The sequence below is a fragment of the Pseudophryne corroboree genome, chromosome 3 (genome assembly GCF_028390025.1).
Source record: "Pseudophryne corroboree isolate aPseCor3 chromosome 3, aPseCor3.hap2, whole genome shotgun sequence".
Classification (NCBI taxonomy): Eukaryota; Metazoa; Chordata; class Amphibia; order Anura; family Myobatrachidae; genus Pseudophryne; species Pseudophryne corroboree.
Window position 1 is genome coordinate 328,767,364 of NC_086446.1, and position 16,362 is coordinate 328,783,725.

The window sequence follows — 16,362 nt, forward strand, 5'->3', positions numbered from 1 at the left end:
GAGAAGTCTCTAGACTTGATCACACTCCCTGGAAATTTTTTCCCTGTGTGACTGCTCCCCAGCCTCTCAGGCTGGCATCCGTGGTCACCAGGACCCAGTCCTGAATGCCGAATCTGCGGCCCTTTAGTAGATGAGCACTCTGCAGCCACCGCAGAAGAAACACCCTTGTCCTTGGAGACAGGGTTATCCGCTGATGCATCTGAAGATGCGATCCGGACCATTTTTCCAGCAGATCCCACTGAAAAGTTCTTGCGTGAAATCTACCAAATGGAATCGCTTCGTAAGAAGCCACCATTTTTCCCAGGACCCTTGTGCAATGATGCACTGACACTTTTCCTGGTTTTAGGAGGTTCCTGACTAGCTCGGATAACTCCCTGGCTTTCTTCTCCGGGAGAAACACCTTTTTCTGGACTGTGTCCAGAATCATCCCTAGGAACAGCAGACGTGTCGTCGGAAACAGCTGCGGTTTTGGAATATTTAGAATCCACCCGTGCTGTCGTAGAACTACTTGAGATAGTGCTACTCCGACCTCCAACTGTTCTCTGGACCTTGCCCCTATCAGGAGATCGTCCATTTTCTTTGAAGAAGAATCATCATTTCGGCCATTACCTTGGTAAGGACCCGGGGTGCCGTGGACAATCCAACCGGCAGCGTCTGAAACTGATAGTGACAGTTCTGTACCACGAACCTGAGGTACCCTTGGTGAGAAGGGCAAATTGGGACATGGAGGTAAGCATCCCTGATGTCCCGGGACACCATATAGTCCCCTTCTTCCTGGTTCGCTATCACTGCTCTGAGTGACTCCATCTTGATTTGAACCTTTGTATGTAAGTGTTCAACTATTTCAGATTTAGAATAGGTCTCACCGAGCCGTCTGGCTTCAGTACCACAATATAGTGTGGAATAATACCCCTTTCCTTGTTGTAGGAGGGGTACTTTGATTATCACCTGCTGGGAATACAGCTTGTGAATTGTTTCCACTACTGCCTCCCTGTCGGAGGGAGACGTTGGTAAAGCAGACTTCAGGAACCTGCGAGGGGGAGACGTCTCGAATTTCCAATCTGTACCCCTGGGATTCTACTTGTAGGATCCAGGGGTCCACTTGCGAGTGAGCCCACTGCGTGCTGAAACTCTTGAGACGACCCCCCCCACCGCACCTGAGTCCGCTTGTACGGCCCCAGCGTCATGCTGAGGACTTGGCAGAAGCGGTGGAGGGCTTCTGTTTCTGGGAATGGGCTGCCTGCTGCAGTCTTCTTCCCTTTCCTCCATCCCATGGCAGATATGACTGGCCTTTTGCCCGCTTGCCCTTATGGGGACGAAAGGACTGAGGCTGAAAAGACGTTGTCTTTTTCTCCTTTATACGGCAATACTTCCATGTGCCGTTTGGAATCTGCATCACCTGACCACTGTCGTGTCCATAAACAACTTCTGGCAGATATGGACATCGCACTTACTCTTGATGCCAGAGTGCAAATATCCCTCTGTGCATCTCGCATATATAGAAATGCATCCTTTAAATGCTCTATAGTCAATAAAATACTGTCCCTGTCAAGGGTATCAATATTTTCAGTCAGGGAATCCGACCAAGCCACCCCAGCGCTGCACATCCAGGCTGAGGCGATCGCTGGTCGCAGTATAACACCAGTATGTGTGTATATACTTTTTAGGATATTTTCCAGCCTCCTATCAGCTGGCTCCTTGAGGGCGGCCCTATCTGGAGACGGTACCGCCACTTGTTTTGATAAGCGTGTGAGCGCCTTATCCACCCTAAGGGGTGTTTCCCAACGCGCCCTAACTTCTGGCGGGAAAGGGTATACCGCCAATAATTTTCTATCGGGGGAAACCCACGCATCATCACACACTTCATTTAATTTATCTGATTCAGGAAAAACTACAGGTAGTTTTTTCACACCCCACATAATACCCTTTTTTGTGGTACTTGTAGTATCAGAAATATGTAACACCTCCTTCATTGCCCTTAACAAGTAACGTGTGGCCCTAAAGGAAAATACGTTTGTTTCTTCACCGTCGACACTGGAGTCAGTGTCCGTGTCTGTGTCGACCGACTGAGGTAAAAGGACGTTTTAACGCCCCTGACGGTGTTTGAGACGCCTGGACAGGTACTAATTGGTTTGCCGGCCGTCTCATGTCGTCAACCGACCTTGCAGCGTGTTGACATTATCACGTAATTCCTTAAATAAGCCATCCATTCCGGTGTCGACTCCCTAGAGAGTGACATCACCATTACAGGCAATTGCTCCGCCTCCTCACCAACATCGTCCTCATACATGTCGACACACACGTACCGACACACAGCACACACACAGGGAATGCTCTGATAGAGGACAGGACCCCACTAGCCCTTTGGGGAGACAGAGGGAGAGTTTGCCAGCACACACCAAAAATGCTATAATTATACAGGGACAACCTTTATATAAGTGTTTTTCCCTTATAGCATTTTAATATATATATAGTCATATCGCCAAATAAGTGCCCCCCCTCTCTGTTTTAACCCTGTTTCTGTAGTGCAGTGCAGGGGAGAGCCTGGGAGCCTTCCCACCAGCATTTCTGTGAGGGAAAATGGCGCTGTGTGCTGAGGAGAATAGGCCCCGCCCCCTTTTCGGCGGGCTTCTTCTCCCGTTTTTCTGAGACCTGGCAGGGGTTAAATACATCCATATAGCCCCCAGGGGCTATATGTGATGTATTTTTAGCCAGAATAAGGTACTATCATTGCTGCCCAGGGCGCCCCCCCCAGCGCCCTGCACCCTCAGTGACCGCTGCTATGAAGTGTGCTGACAACAATGGCGCACAGCTGCAGTGCTGTGCGCTACCTTATGAAGACTGAAAAGTCTTCTGCCGCCGGTTTCTGGACCTCTTCACTTTTCGGCATCTGCAAGGGGGTCGGCGGCGCGGCTCCGGGACGAACCCCAGGGTGAGACCTGTGTTCCGACTCCCTCTGGAGCTAATGGTGTCCAGTAGCCTAAGAAGCCAATCCATCCTGCACGCAGGTGAGTTCACTTCTCTCCCCTAAGTCCCTCGATGCAGTGAGCCTGTTGCCAGCAGGACTCACTGAAAATAAAAAACCTAACAAAACTTTTACTCTAAGCAGCTCTTTAGGAGAGCCACCTAGATTGCACCCTTCTCGGCCGGGCACAAAAATCTAACTGAGGCTTGGAGGAGGGTCATAGGGGGAGGAGCCAGTGCACACCACCTGATCCTAAAGCTTTTACTTTTGTGCCCTGTCTCCTGCGGAGCCGCTATTCCCCATGGTCCTGACGGAGTCCCCAGCATCCACTAGGACGTCAGAGAAATAGGAGTTAAATTGCCTGATCGCGGGTGCCGTAAATTTGTTAACCCATAGGTCCGTGAACTTATCCTGGTTTCTATGGGTTAAAGCGTGTTAGTGAAGTAAATTACCAGGTAAGAAAATCGGGGCTGTAACTGAATAGCCCTGGAACGCCAGAGGCTACCACCCTTTCCACCTTGGTAATCTAATTGAATTCCCCCCTAAGAGACTGTGCACAGCAGCACATCCTACTTGCAGACCTCAATAAGAAAGTATATGGCAACAAGTTTTGCTTCTAATGCCTAGAATTAGAATGTTAATTCATTCTTTATGAAGCAAAAGAATGTCCACTTTAAGGTCTGTCCATGGTCATTGCAGGTTATTAACAAATAAAGGGATGTGCTTTCCAGAACTTTTAAAGCGGAACTTTTCACCATGCTTGCAGAGACAGGCAAATGTTCTTCATCATGCTTCCAGTGAAAACTACACCTGAGGCATAAAATAACTTAGGAGTTGCCATTTAAAGTGTCACATCAGCTATAAATCATGTAGAACAAGTTGGCAAACCGGTTCCCAGATCACTGCGAACTACTCTCAACACTCCTCACAGTACACATCTACCAAGCAGGCTCTGTGGAAAGGTAATTGAATAGCTTATTTATTTAAAAAAAAAAAAAAAGCAAAATTGTACCATATGCTTTATTATTCTATTTGCTTTTCAGAAACGTATTAGAGAAATCAGTTAAGAAACTAACAGAAAGCTGGTCTCTGATTACAACTGTTTCCAAGGCAGAGGGAACAGTGGCGCTTTGTAGTAATGTAGGGCAAAATACGCACAAAATCATATACATACAGTATGAGAAGGGAACCAGAGAAACATGAATTTACCAACAGCAGGAAACCGCGTACAAGCCAAAACAACAATACTTGAACACGGAAAGAGGATAAAAGTACACAGATACAACTTGTTCTGGTATTTATTATGGTCTAGTTACAACTTACAAACACTATTACCAGGAAGTAAAAGACCACTAAACCCAATAGCTTACTGAATGTACAGCTGAAAGCAAGGTATTGTTCCATACGGTTGCAGTTAAAATGCCGGCTGGCGGGATTCCGGCGTTCAGGATACAAACGCCGAAATCCTGTCAGTCGACAATGCCAACAGACGGAATCTCAGCGCACCAGGGCTATTCCCACTCATGGGTGTCCACGACACCAATGGAGTGGGAACAGAGACTGTGGCGAGCGCGAGCCCGCAAAGGGGACTCAGCGCGAGCCCCACTGCCGGCATTCTGGCGGGATGCCGCTGTCGGGATATTAACAGCCGGCAACCCGTTCACCGATAAAACGTATAAAACTCGTTCCATACCATCAGTCTTTCCAAATAGAAGGTGAGTTGTCTGCACTCTTAAATGAGTTTACTGCCAGAAATTGCAGAGAAGAAATACCTTCACCATAAAATTACACCTTTATTGCAATATCTTCATTCAAGCTTCTGATACTTTTACATCTATATACTGTACTTATGAGTAATATCACTAGTTCTTATGCTGGCCATACACTAGGTCGATTTTGTGTACAAATACATGATATCGACGCGTCATTTGACCCATTGCATGTACATTGTGCATGTTTTGGGTGTGATTATGATGCAATGTCAACTTATCATTTGTGCTGCACATATTATCAGTCGATCTGGGTTGGGGTCCATTGTGGGTCGAATGATAGATTGTACTGTGATTTTTGCACTGTACAATCTAACATAAGCCGGGGAGCTACCAGGGAGGGGGTGGAAGGCGTGTCGAGGGAACACTCGCATCTAATACGAGTCGTCCTAGTTTATGGCCAGCAATACACAAGAGCCATAAAAAAATAAAACCCACAAAACTAAAAAACTTTTTCTATCTTCTATCAGCTGGAAATGTGGACAGAGTTCTGTACTATACGGACTTCCGGTCAGGGTCTCACGGTGCTGTGCAGCAGCAAGGAGGAAGCACAGAGCAATAAACAGTCTGACTCTCATGCCGAGTAACTACATTTGCATACAGTGTGCTCTTTTCAGTGTTCTTTGTAAAAAATACTTATTTACCCCTTTTACACCGCCAGCTTTGAACACGGGTTATTGCACATGAACGCGCATAACCCATGTTGCTGTGCGGTGTAAAAGGGCCCGGTTGGAATAATCCGGGTCTAGTGAACCAGTATTCCAACTCGAGTAGCTTGCAGGGTTGAACACACGTTCAACCCGACTCGCTGTGCAGTGTAAACGGGAAGCCGGGTCGTTGCGGCCAGTTTCCCGTTCACTCTGTGTGGACAGGCAGCGCTTGGAGATCATATGATCTCCAAGCGCCGCCCCTACCGACGTCACTAACCCAGCAATATGCCGGGTTGGAAACAGCGTTGGCGAGGGGCCCGAGGTGGGTCAGAGTTGGGAAGCACCGGTGTCAGGCTCCTGGGTGCGACCTGTCTCATTCAGTTTAAAAGGGGTAGTCACTAGAGGATTCATGTAAATATTACCTACTGTGACAAAATTTGAAGCATCAGCTAAATTAATCACCCCTCTATAACCTATTGGTGGTACTTGAAAAGATGGCAAACGGAGGTAAAAAAAAAAAAAAAAAAAAAAAAGACCATTTCATGTATTAAATACGTCAGTGTATGAGTTACGGATCATTGGGTCGACACAGGAAAAATTGGTTGACACTGACATGGTCAACATAAGTAAAATTGGTTGACGAGTTAAAATGGTCACCACAGGACAGGTTGACACACAAAAAAAGGACGACATGTAATTGTTAAGCTTTTTTGGTGGGGGGTTTTGGCGTAACATGACCAGGAACCCCAATTAGTGCACCGCGTCCCCTTGCATGGCTCGCTTTGCTAGTCATGCTGTGGACAAGTTACTTTTCAAAATAGTAGTCCACGTGGATGGTATGAAAAACTGAAAAAAATGTTTCAACTCATGTCGACCTTTTCATGAGTCAACCATGTAAATGTCGAACAATAGCAGTCGACCTACCATTCGGATACCAGTGTATGGGCATAACAAGCATCAAGTGAATCGCTCATGCTTACATAAAACTCTGGCATATTTAACAAATCAAACGTGTTTGCACAATTGACATGGCTGTACTGCTATCTAGGCATAGGCTGAGGGCAGCAATGTTATTGGTAATTTTATTTATTTTATCAGTTTGTTTTTCTGGTACTACCTGAAATTTCTCAGTACTTGTAATAAAGGATGATGGAGTATTGGACAGAGGACCATGTGTATGGGACTGTGAATAACTGATCAATAACGGCACACTCATTCGCAGTAACGAAGACGGCAACAATTAAAAATACAGCCCAAACAGATGCTTAAATACAGAAAATACCAGCAGAAATTTTTACAGGCCTCACCAAAGCAGAGCGACAGCCAGTTAGAGTTTTACATACTGCTAGAATATTGTAAAATGCATCTAATCCCTCTTCTTATTTACACAATGAAGCTACACAACTAGCATCAGGCAAACAAAGGAAAAAAAAAAAACCTTACCAAGTAAACATTTACTGGAACACATAGCAAGGTGATATTTAACAGATTTGCTATATACTTGTAAATGAGAAATATTTACATTGAAAGGTACACTTTTTAATTCAATATTGTCTATTAAACAAAAAGCTTGTACTATAGTTTTACAATATTTTTCTGTGCAAGCGTATAAGCAAACTCAGGGAGTTGCATCTCTCGTTACTGGGACTCTGACATTTATTGACCTTAGAGGACTGACCACGCTACAGCTAGGCCATGCCACTCCTGAAACGACATCATAACGACTCCTGCCACAGAAGCCATTATGAAGTCATTACGGGACATTAATAAGAATGAGAAGCACTTTTTGGCAGGAGATAATGCAAGTATTGGACAGAGAAAAACAATGATGTTAATAAAATCACGACCACAATGAAAACAGAAAAAATAAAAAGATAACTGTGCTACCAATACAACAATGGAAAAATGTAGCACACACTCTTTTTAATTAGTGTTTGATCAACTATATATTGGTGTTATATGATACATATCTGGTAGTAACATTTACCCGAGAGCTCTTCATTGTTCGATAACTGCATAGTAATTTGTGCAGAAGGCACACAACCCCTAAATATTATATAGTGACCTGACTTACCTGGTTATTGGGGTCTGTGAGATAGCGAATGAGGATGGGCAGCAGGTATTCAGTGACTGCTCGGGGAAACTGAGGCCGGCTCTCTTGCAGAAAGATGGTTATCTGAGGAATCTGTTCCATCAGTTCTGTCCTTACAGTGGGTTCTGCAAGAGGGCAAAGAAAAGTCACATTGCCAAAGTGAGTGCTATATAATGTAAAGTGCAAAAATATCTTAACACAGAAATTGCTTGAAGAAGCCTAATCCATACGCAACAACTTGGAGGACAGAGACTGCACTCAGCAATGGGGTTTCTATCCACAAATAAGAATATACACTATTATGAGAGATGTACATTGCACTGCATTTGTCCGGGACTGCATCCTACTCAAATCAATCACAACATGCCATTCCCCTTTATAGAAGTTCTGTTGTATCAGGAAAAATAGGAAGAGAGAGAGAGAGAGAGAGAGAGAGAGAGAGAGAGAGAGAGAGAGAGAGAGAGAGAGAGAGAGAGAGAGAGAGAGAGAAAGGAAGGGGGGGGAGGGTTGAGATAGTGAGCAGCCTATGAACTGGAAGGAGCATGCTCAGTGTGCTCCTGAGAAACTCCTGTCTGGCTCTGAGTGATCACATGAGCTGTGTCACATCAGCTCCTGCTCTCACAAACAACCTACTATACATAATGCCTGTAGCATAGTCAGGAAGAGCATGGTTTTAGCTGATTTTTCCAAAAATGGTCTTTGCATTCAGGCCATACTATTAATGGCTGATTAACTTTAAAAACATATTGACTATTTTTTTTAGATCACTGTGGAGCGATACAGATCTAAGTATTATGATATGGTAAGGGTGTGTTACCACTTTTGGATATTACTTTAATTTTTCACACACTTCAGTCCAACTAAAAATAAGAATTTACTTACCGATAATTCTATTTCTCGTAGTCCGTAGTGGATGCTGGGGACTCCGTAAGGACCATGGGGAATAGCGGCTCCGCAGGAGACTGGGCACAAAAGTAAAGCTTTAGAACTACCTGGTGTGCACTGGCTCCTCCCCCTATGACCCTCCTCCAAGCCTCAGTTAGGATACTGTGCCCGGACGAGCGTACACAATAAGGAAGGATTTTGAATCCCGGGTAAGACTCATACCAGCCACACCAATCACACCATATAACTTGTGATCTAAACCCAGTTAACAGCATGATAACAGAGGAGCCTCTAGAAAAGATGGCTCACAACAACAATAACCCGATTTTTTTTTTTTTTTGGTAACAATAACTATGTACCAGTATTGCAGACAATCCGCACTTGGGATGGGCGCCCAGCATCCACTACGGACTACGAGAAATAGAATTATCGGTAAGTAAATTCTTATTTTCTCTGACGTCCTAGTGGATGCTGGGGACTCCGTAAGGACCATGGGGATTATACCAAAGCTCCCAAACGGGCGGGAGAGTGCGGATGACTCTGCAGCACCAAATGAGAGAACTCCAGGTCCTCCTCAGCCAGGGTATCAAATTTGTAGAATTTTACAAACGTATTTGCTCCTGACCAAGTAGCTGCTCGGCAAAGTTGTAAAGCCGAGACCCCTCGGGCAGCCGCCCAAGATGAGCCCACCTTCCTTGTGGAATGGGCTTTTACAGATCTGGTCTGTGGCAGGCCTGCCACAGAATGTGCAAGCTGAATTGTACTACAAATCCAACGAGCAATAGTCTGCTTAGAAGCAGGAGCACCCAGCTTGTTGGGTGCATACAGAATAAACAACGAGTCAGATTTTCTGACTCCAGCCGTCCTGGAAACCTATATTTCCAGGGCCCTGACAACGTCTAGCAACTTGGAGTCCTCCAAGTCCCTAGTATCCGCAGGCACCACAATAGGTTGATTCAGGTGAAACGCTGAAAACCACCTTAGGGAGAAACGGAGGACAAGTCCTCAATTCCGCCCTGTCCGAATGGAAAATCAGATGAGGGCTTTTACAGGATAAAGCCGCCAATTCTGACACGCACCTGGCCCAGGCCAGGGCCAACAGCATGACCACTTTCCATGTGAGATATTTTAACTCCACATATTTAAGTGGTTCAAACCAATGTGACTTTTGGAACCCAAAAACTACATTTAGATCCCAAGGTGCCACTGGAGGCACAAAAGGAGGCTGTATATACAGTACCCCTTTCACAAACGTCTGAACTTCAGGGACTGAAGCTAGTTCTTTTTGGAAGAAAATTGACAGGGCCGAAATTTGAACCTTAATGGACCCCCATTTCAGGCCCATAGACACTCCTGTTTGCAGGAAATGTAGGAATCGACCTAGTTGAAAATTCCTCCGTCGGGGCCTTACTGGCCTCGCACCACGCAACATATTTTCGCCAAATGCGGTGATAATGTTTTGCGGTTATATCTTTCCTGGCTTTGATCAGGATAGGAATGACTTCATCCGGAATGCCTTTCTCCTTCAGGATCCGGCGTTCAACCGCCATGCCGTCAAACGCAGTAGCGGTAAGTCTTGGAACAGACAGGGTCCTTGCTGGAGCAGGTCCCTTCTTAGAGGTAGAGGCCACGGATCCTCCGTGAGCATCTCTTGAAGTTCCGGTTACCAAGTCCTTCTTGGTCAATCCGGGGCCCGAATATAGTGCTTACTCCTCTCCATCTTATAATTCTCAGTACCTTGGGTATGAGAGGCAGAGGAGGGAACACATACACTGACTGGTACACCCACTGTGTTACCAGAGCGTCTACAGCTATTGCCGGGACCAGTTTTATAAACATGTGGAAGACTTCTGGGTGAAGTCCCCACTTGCTGACAGTGCTATCACATGATTTTCCGTCCAGCGAAGAATCCTTGCAGCTTCTGCCATTGCCCTCCTGCTTCTTGTGTCACCCTGTCTGTTTACGTGGGTGACTGCCGTGATGTTGTCCGAATGGATCAACTCCGGGTGACCTTGAAGCAGAGGTCTTGCTGAGCTTAGAGCATTGTAAATGGCCCTTAGCTTCAGGATATTTATGTGAAGTGATGTCTCCAGGCTTGACCATAAGCTCTGGAAATTCCTTCCCTGTGTGACTGCTCCCCAGCCTCGCAGGCTGGCATCCGTGGTCACCAGGACCCAGTCCTGAATGTCGAATCTGCGGCCCTCTAGAAGATGAGCACTCTGCAACCACCACAGGAGAGACACCCTTGTGCTTGGTGACAGGGTTATCCGCTGATGCATCTGAAGATGCGACCCGGACCATTTGTCCAGCAGGTCCCACTGGAAAGTTCTTGCGTGGAATCTGCCGAATGGGATTGCTTCGTAGGAAGCCACCATTTTTCCCAAAACCCTTTCATTGATGTACTGAGACTTGGCTCGGTTATAGGAGGTTCCCGAATAGCTCGGATAACTCCCTGACTTTCTCCTCCGGGAGAAACACCTTTTTCTGGACTGTGTCCAGGATCATCCCTAGGAACAGACGACGAGTCGTCGGAATCAGCTGCGATTTTGGAATATTGAGAATCCAATCGTGCTGCCGCAACACTACCTGAGATAGTGCTACACCGACCTCCAACTGTTCCCTGGATCTTACCCTTATCAGGGAATCGTCCAAGTAAGGGATAACTAAAATTCCCTTCCTTCGAAGGAGTATCATCATTTCGGCCATTACCTTGGTAAAGACCCGGGGTGCCGTGGACCATCCATACGGCAGCGTCTGAAACTGATAGTGACAGTTCTGTACCATAAACCTGAGGTACCCTTGGTGAGAAGGGTAAATTTGGACATGAAGGTAAGCATCCTTGATGTCCCGAGACATCATGTAGTCCCCTTCTTCCAGGTTCGCAATCACTGCTCTGAGTGACTCAATCTTGAATTTGAACCTCCGTATGTAAGTGTTCAAGATTTTAGATTTAGAATCGGTCTCACCGAGCCGTCCGGCTTCGGTACCACAACAGTGTGGAATAATACCCCGTTCCCTGTTGCAGGAGGGGTACCTTGATTATCACCTGCTGGGAATACAGCTTGTGAATGGCTTCCAAAACTGCCACCCTGTCAGAAGGAGACATCGGTAAAGCCGACTTTAGGAAACGGCGAGGGGGAGACGTCTCGAATTCCAATTTGTACCCCTGAGATATCACCTGAAGGATCCAGGGGTCTACTTGCGAGTGAGCCCACTGCGCGCTGAAATTCCTTGAGACGGGTCCCCACCGTGCCTGATTCTGCTTGTAAAGCCCCAGCGTCATACTGAGGGCTTGGCAGAGGCGGGAGAGGGCTTCTGTTCCTGGGAACTGGCTGATTTCTGCAGCCTTTTTCCTCTCCCTCTGTCACGGGGCAGAAATGAGGAACCTTTTGCCCGCTTGCCCACGAAAAGACTGCGCCTGATAATACGGCGTCTTCTTATGTTGAGAGGCGACCTGGGGTACAAACGTGGATTTCCCAGCTGTTGCCGTGGCCACCAGGTCTGAAAGACCGACCCCAAATAACTCCTCCCCTTAATAAGGCAATACTTCCAAATGCCGTTTGGAATCCGCATCACCTGACCACTGTCGTGTCCATAACCCTCTACTGGCAGAAATGGACAACGCACTTACTCTTGATGCCAGTCGGCAAATATTCCGCTGTGCATCACGCATATATAGAAATGCATCTTTTAAATGCTCTATAGGCAATAATATACTGTCCCTATCTAGGGTATCAATATTTTCAGTCAGGGAATCCGACCACGCCAACCCAGCACTGCACATCCAGGCTGAGGCGATTGCTGGTCGCAGTATAACACCAGTATGTGTGTAAATACATTTTAGGATACCCTCCTGCTTTCTATCAGCAGGATCCTTAAGGGCGGCCATCTCAGGAGAGGGTAGAGCCCTTGTTCTTACAAGCGTGTGAGCGCTTTATCCACCCTAGGGGGTGTTTCCCAACGCACCCTAACCTCTGGCGGGAAAGGATATAATGCCAATAACATTTTAGAAATTATCAGTTGTTATCGGGGGAAACCCACGCATCATCACACACCTCATTTAATTTCTCAGATTAAGGAAAACTACAGGTAGTTTTTCCTCACCGAACATAATACCCCTTTTTGGTGGTACTCGTATTATCAGAAATGTGTAAAACATTTTTCATTGCCTCAATCATGTAACGTGTGGTCCTACTGGAAGTCACATTTGTCTCTTCACCGTCGACACTGGAGTCAGTATCCGTGTCGGCGTCTATATCTGCCATCTGAGGTAACGGGCGCTTTAGAGCCCCTGACGGCCTATGAGACGTCTGGACAGGCACAAGCTGAGTAGCCGGCTGTCTCATGTCAACCACTGTCTTTTATACAGAGCTGACACTGTCACGTAATTCCTTCCAACAGTTCATCCACTCAGGTGTCGACCCCCTAGGGGGTGACATCACTATTACAGGCAATCTGCTCCGTCTCCACATCATTTTTCTCCTCATACATGTCGACACAAACGTACCGACACACAGCACACACACAGGGAATGCTCTGATAAAGGACAGGACCCCACTAGCCCTTTGGGGAGACAGAGGGAGAGTTTGCCAGCACACACCAGAGCGCTATGTATATATATACAGGGATAACCTTATATAAGTGTTTTTCCCCTTATAGCTGCTGTATTTTTAATACTGCGCGTAATTAGTGCCCTTCTCTCTTTTTTAACCCTTTCTGTAGTGTAGTGACTGCAGGGGAGAGCCAGGGAGCTTCCCTCCAACGGAGCTGTGAGGGAAAATGGCGCCAGTGTGCTGAGGAGATAAGGCCGCCGAGAAGGGGGCGGAGCCTATCTCCCGTTTTTCTGTGTATTCTGGCAGGGGTTAAATTCATCCATATAGCCCAGGAGCTATATGTGATGCATTTTTTGCCATCCAAGGTGTTTTTATTGCGTCTCAGGGCGCCCCCCCCCAGCGCCCTGCACCCTCAGTGACCGGAGTGTGAAGTGTGCTGAGAGCAATGGCGCACAGCTGCAGTGCTGTGCGCTACCTTGTTGAAGACAGGACGTCTTCTGCCGCCGATTTTCCGGACCTCTTCTGTCTTCTGGCTCTGTAAGGGGGCCGGCGGCGCGGCTCTGGGACCTATCCATGGCTGGGCCTGTGATCGGTCCCTCTGGAGCTAATGTCCAGTAGCCTAAGAAGCCCAATCCACTCTGCACGCAGGTGAGTTCGCTTCTTCTCCCCTTAGTCCCTCGATGCAGTGAGCCTGTTGCCAGCAGGTCTCACTGAACATAAAAAACCTAAAACTAAACTTTTCACTAAGCAGCTCAGGAGAGCCACCTAGTGTGCACCCTTCTCGTTCGGGCACAAAAATCTAACTGAGGCTTGGAGGAGGGTCATAGGGGGAGGAGCCAGTGCACACCAGGTAGTTCTAAAGCTTTACTTTTGTGTCCAGTCTCCTGCGGAGCTGCTATTCCCCATGGTCCTTACGGAGTCCCCAGCATCCACTAGGACGTCAGAGAAAATACATTTTCTGGAGCTATATTAAAGTAAAAGTGTTGCTGTTGAAACGTACACTGACTGGATAGCTCCTACAATCTACATGTTTTATACACATATTTTTATATCAGAACTTGGTTGTTTTAAGAAAAAAAGTATTGAAAGATAAATAACTGCAGTGCATGCTATATACTTTCTTGACCATCTCTTTCTGCACAAAGAATCAATAAATCTTGTGTTAAATGGATGAAAATATGGATAAATAACATTTGCAGAGAGAGTTAGATTTGGGTGGGTTATATTATTTCTGTGCAGGGTAAATACTCGCTGCTTTATTTTTACACTGCAATTTAGATTGCAGATTGAACACACCCCACCCAAATCTAACTCTCTCTGCACATGTTATAACTGCCCCCCTGCAGTGCACATGGTTTTGCACATTAATGAACAATTTTGCTGCTGCGATCAGGTTTGAATTAGGCCCATCATTTGGACAAATTATATATCTGCCACACCTGCAGTGCACATGTTTTTGCCCATTAGAGAACAATTTTGCTGCTGCGATCAGGTCTGAATTAGGCCCTACGTGCGATTATCTTGTAGTATAATAGCTTGGGGTGTGTGGTTTTGTGTGCTAGCCCCTAAATGTGCTCATAGTATATGTTGATGCAACAAAATTATTATTATTATTATATTTATTTTTTTAATTCCGAGGTCACTTAGTGTGCACAATCAAATGTATCTAGGGTATACCAAAGGCACACCAGCACTCTTCTGCCTGACGTGAGGAAGTAAAAAAAATAAAAATAAAAAAATAAAATAAAAGAATGATAGGCATGCGCCAACATTTCTTATGTGGCATACCTTTAGATTCTCTAATATAATACCCAAAGAAAATAGGGGATTAAGAAAGCAAACAAATCTATTTCTATTACCTATACTACATAAATTAAAGAGAGATTTGTTGAGGAGTATCTGTACAAGTCTCAAGCTAGGTACACATCTGAAAATAAGAATTTACTTACCGATAATTCTATTTCTCGGAGTCCGTAGTGGATGCTGGGGTTCCTGAAAGGACCATGGGGAATAGCGGCTCCGCAGGAGACAGGGCACAAAAGTAAAGCTTTCCGATCAGGTGGTGTGCACTGGCTCCTCCCCCTATGACCCTCCTCCAAGCCAGTTAGGTACTGTGCCCGGACGAGCGTACACAATAAGGGAGGAATTTTGAATCCCGGGTAAGACTCATACCAGTCACACCAATCACACCGTACAACTTGTGATCTAAACCCAGTTAACAGTATGATAACAGCGGAGCCTCTGAAAAGATGGCTCACAACAATAATAACCCGATTTTTGGAACTATGTACAAGTATTGCAGATAATCCGCACTTGGGATGGGCGCCCAGCATCCACTACGGACTCCGAGAAATAGAATTATCGGTAAGTAAATTCTTATTTTCTCTATCGTCCTAGTGGATGCTGGGGTTCCTGAAAGGACCATGGGGATTATACCAAAGCTCCCAAACGGGCGGGAGAGTGCGGATGACTCTGCAGCACCGAATGAGAGAACTCCAGGTCCTCCTTAGCCAGGGTATCAAATTTGTAGAATTTAGCAAACGTGTTTGCCCCTGACCAAGTAGCTGCTCGGCAAAGTTGTAAAGCCGAGACCCCTCGGGCAGCCGCCCAAGATGAGCCCACCTTCCTTGTGGAATGGGCCTTTACATATTTTGGCTGTGGCAGGCCTGCCACAGAATGTGCAAGCTGAATTGTATTACACATCCAACTAGCAATAGTATGCTTAGAAGCAAGAGCACCCAGTTTGTTGGGTGCATACAGGATAACAGCAAGTCAGTTTTCCTGACTCCAGCCGTCCTGGAACATATTTTCAGGGCCCTGACAACATCTAGCAACTTGGAGTCCTCCAAGTCCCTAGTAGGTGCAAGGCACCACAATAAGCTGGTTCAGGTGAAACACTGACACCACCTTAGGGAGAGAACTGGGGACGAGTCCGCAGCTCTGCCCTGTCCGAATAGACAAACAGATATGGGCTTTTTTGAGAAAAAACCGCCAATTTGACACTCGCCTGGTCCAGGCCAGGGCCAAGAGCATGGTCACTTTTCATGTGAGATGCTTCAAATCCACAGATTTGACTGGTTGTAAACCAATGTGATTTGAGGAATCCCAGAACTACGTTGAGATCCCACAGTGCCACTGGAGGCACAAAAGGGGGTTGTATATGCAATACTCCCTTGACAAATTTCTAGACTTCAGGAACTGAAGCCAATTCTTTCTGGAAGAAAATCGACAGGGCCGAAATTTGAACCTCAATGGACCCCAATTTGAGGCCCATAGACACTCCTGTTTGCAGGAAATGCAGGAAACGACCGAGTTGAAATTTCTTTGTGGGGCCTTCCTGGCCTCACACCACGCAACATATTTTCGCCACATTTGGTGATAATGTTGTGCGGTCACCTCCTTTCTGGCTTTGACCAGGGTAGGAATGACCTCTTCCGGAATGCCTTTT

At 46.3% G+C, this 16,362-nt stretch overlaps 1 protein-coding gene across 2 annotated transcripts in view; it reads right to left on the minus strand.

Moving 5' to 3' along the window:
- The window catches only part of LOC135055455 (serine/threonine-protein phosphatase 4 regulatory subunit 1-like), a 253,562-nt gene that overhangs the window by 184,397 nt on the left and 52,803 nt on the right, over positions 1 to 16,362 (minus strand). For both annotated transcript variants that reach the window (XM_063959564.1, XM_063959563.1), the window contains exon 5: positions 7,459 to 7,601. In XM_063959564.1, the coding sequence (XP_063815634.1) occupies positions 7,459 to 7,601 (143 nt within the window). The remainder of the gene's footprint in view (positions 1 to 7,458; positions 7,602 to 16,362) is intronic.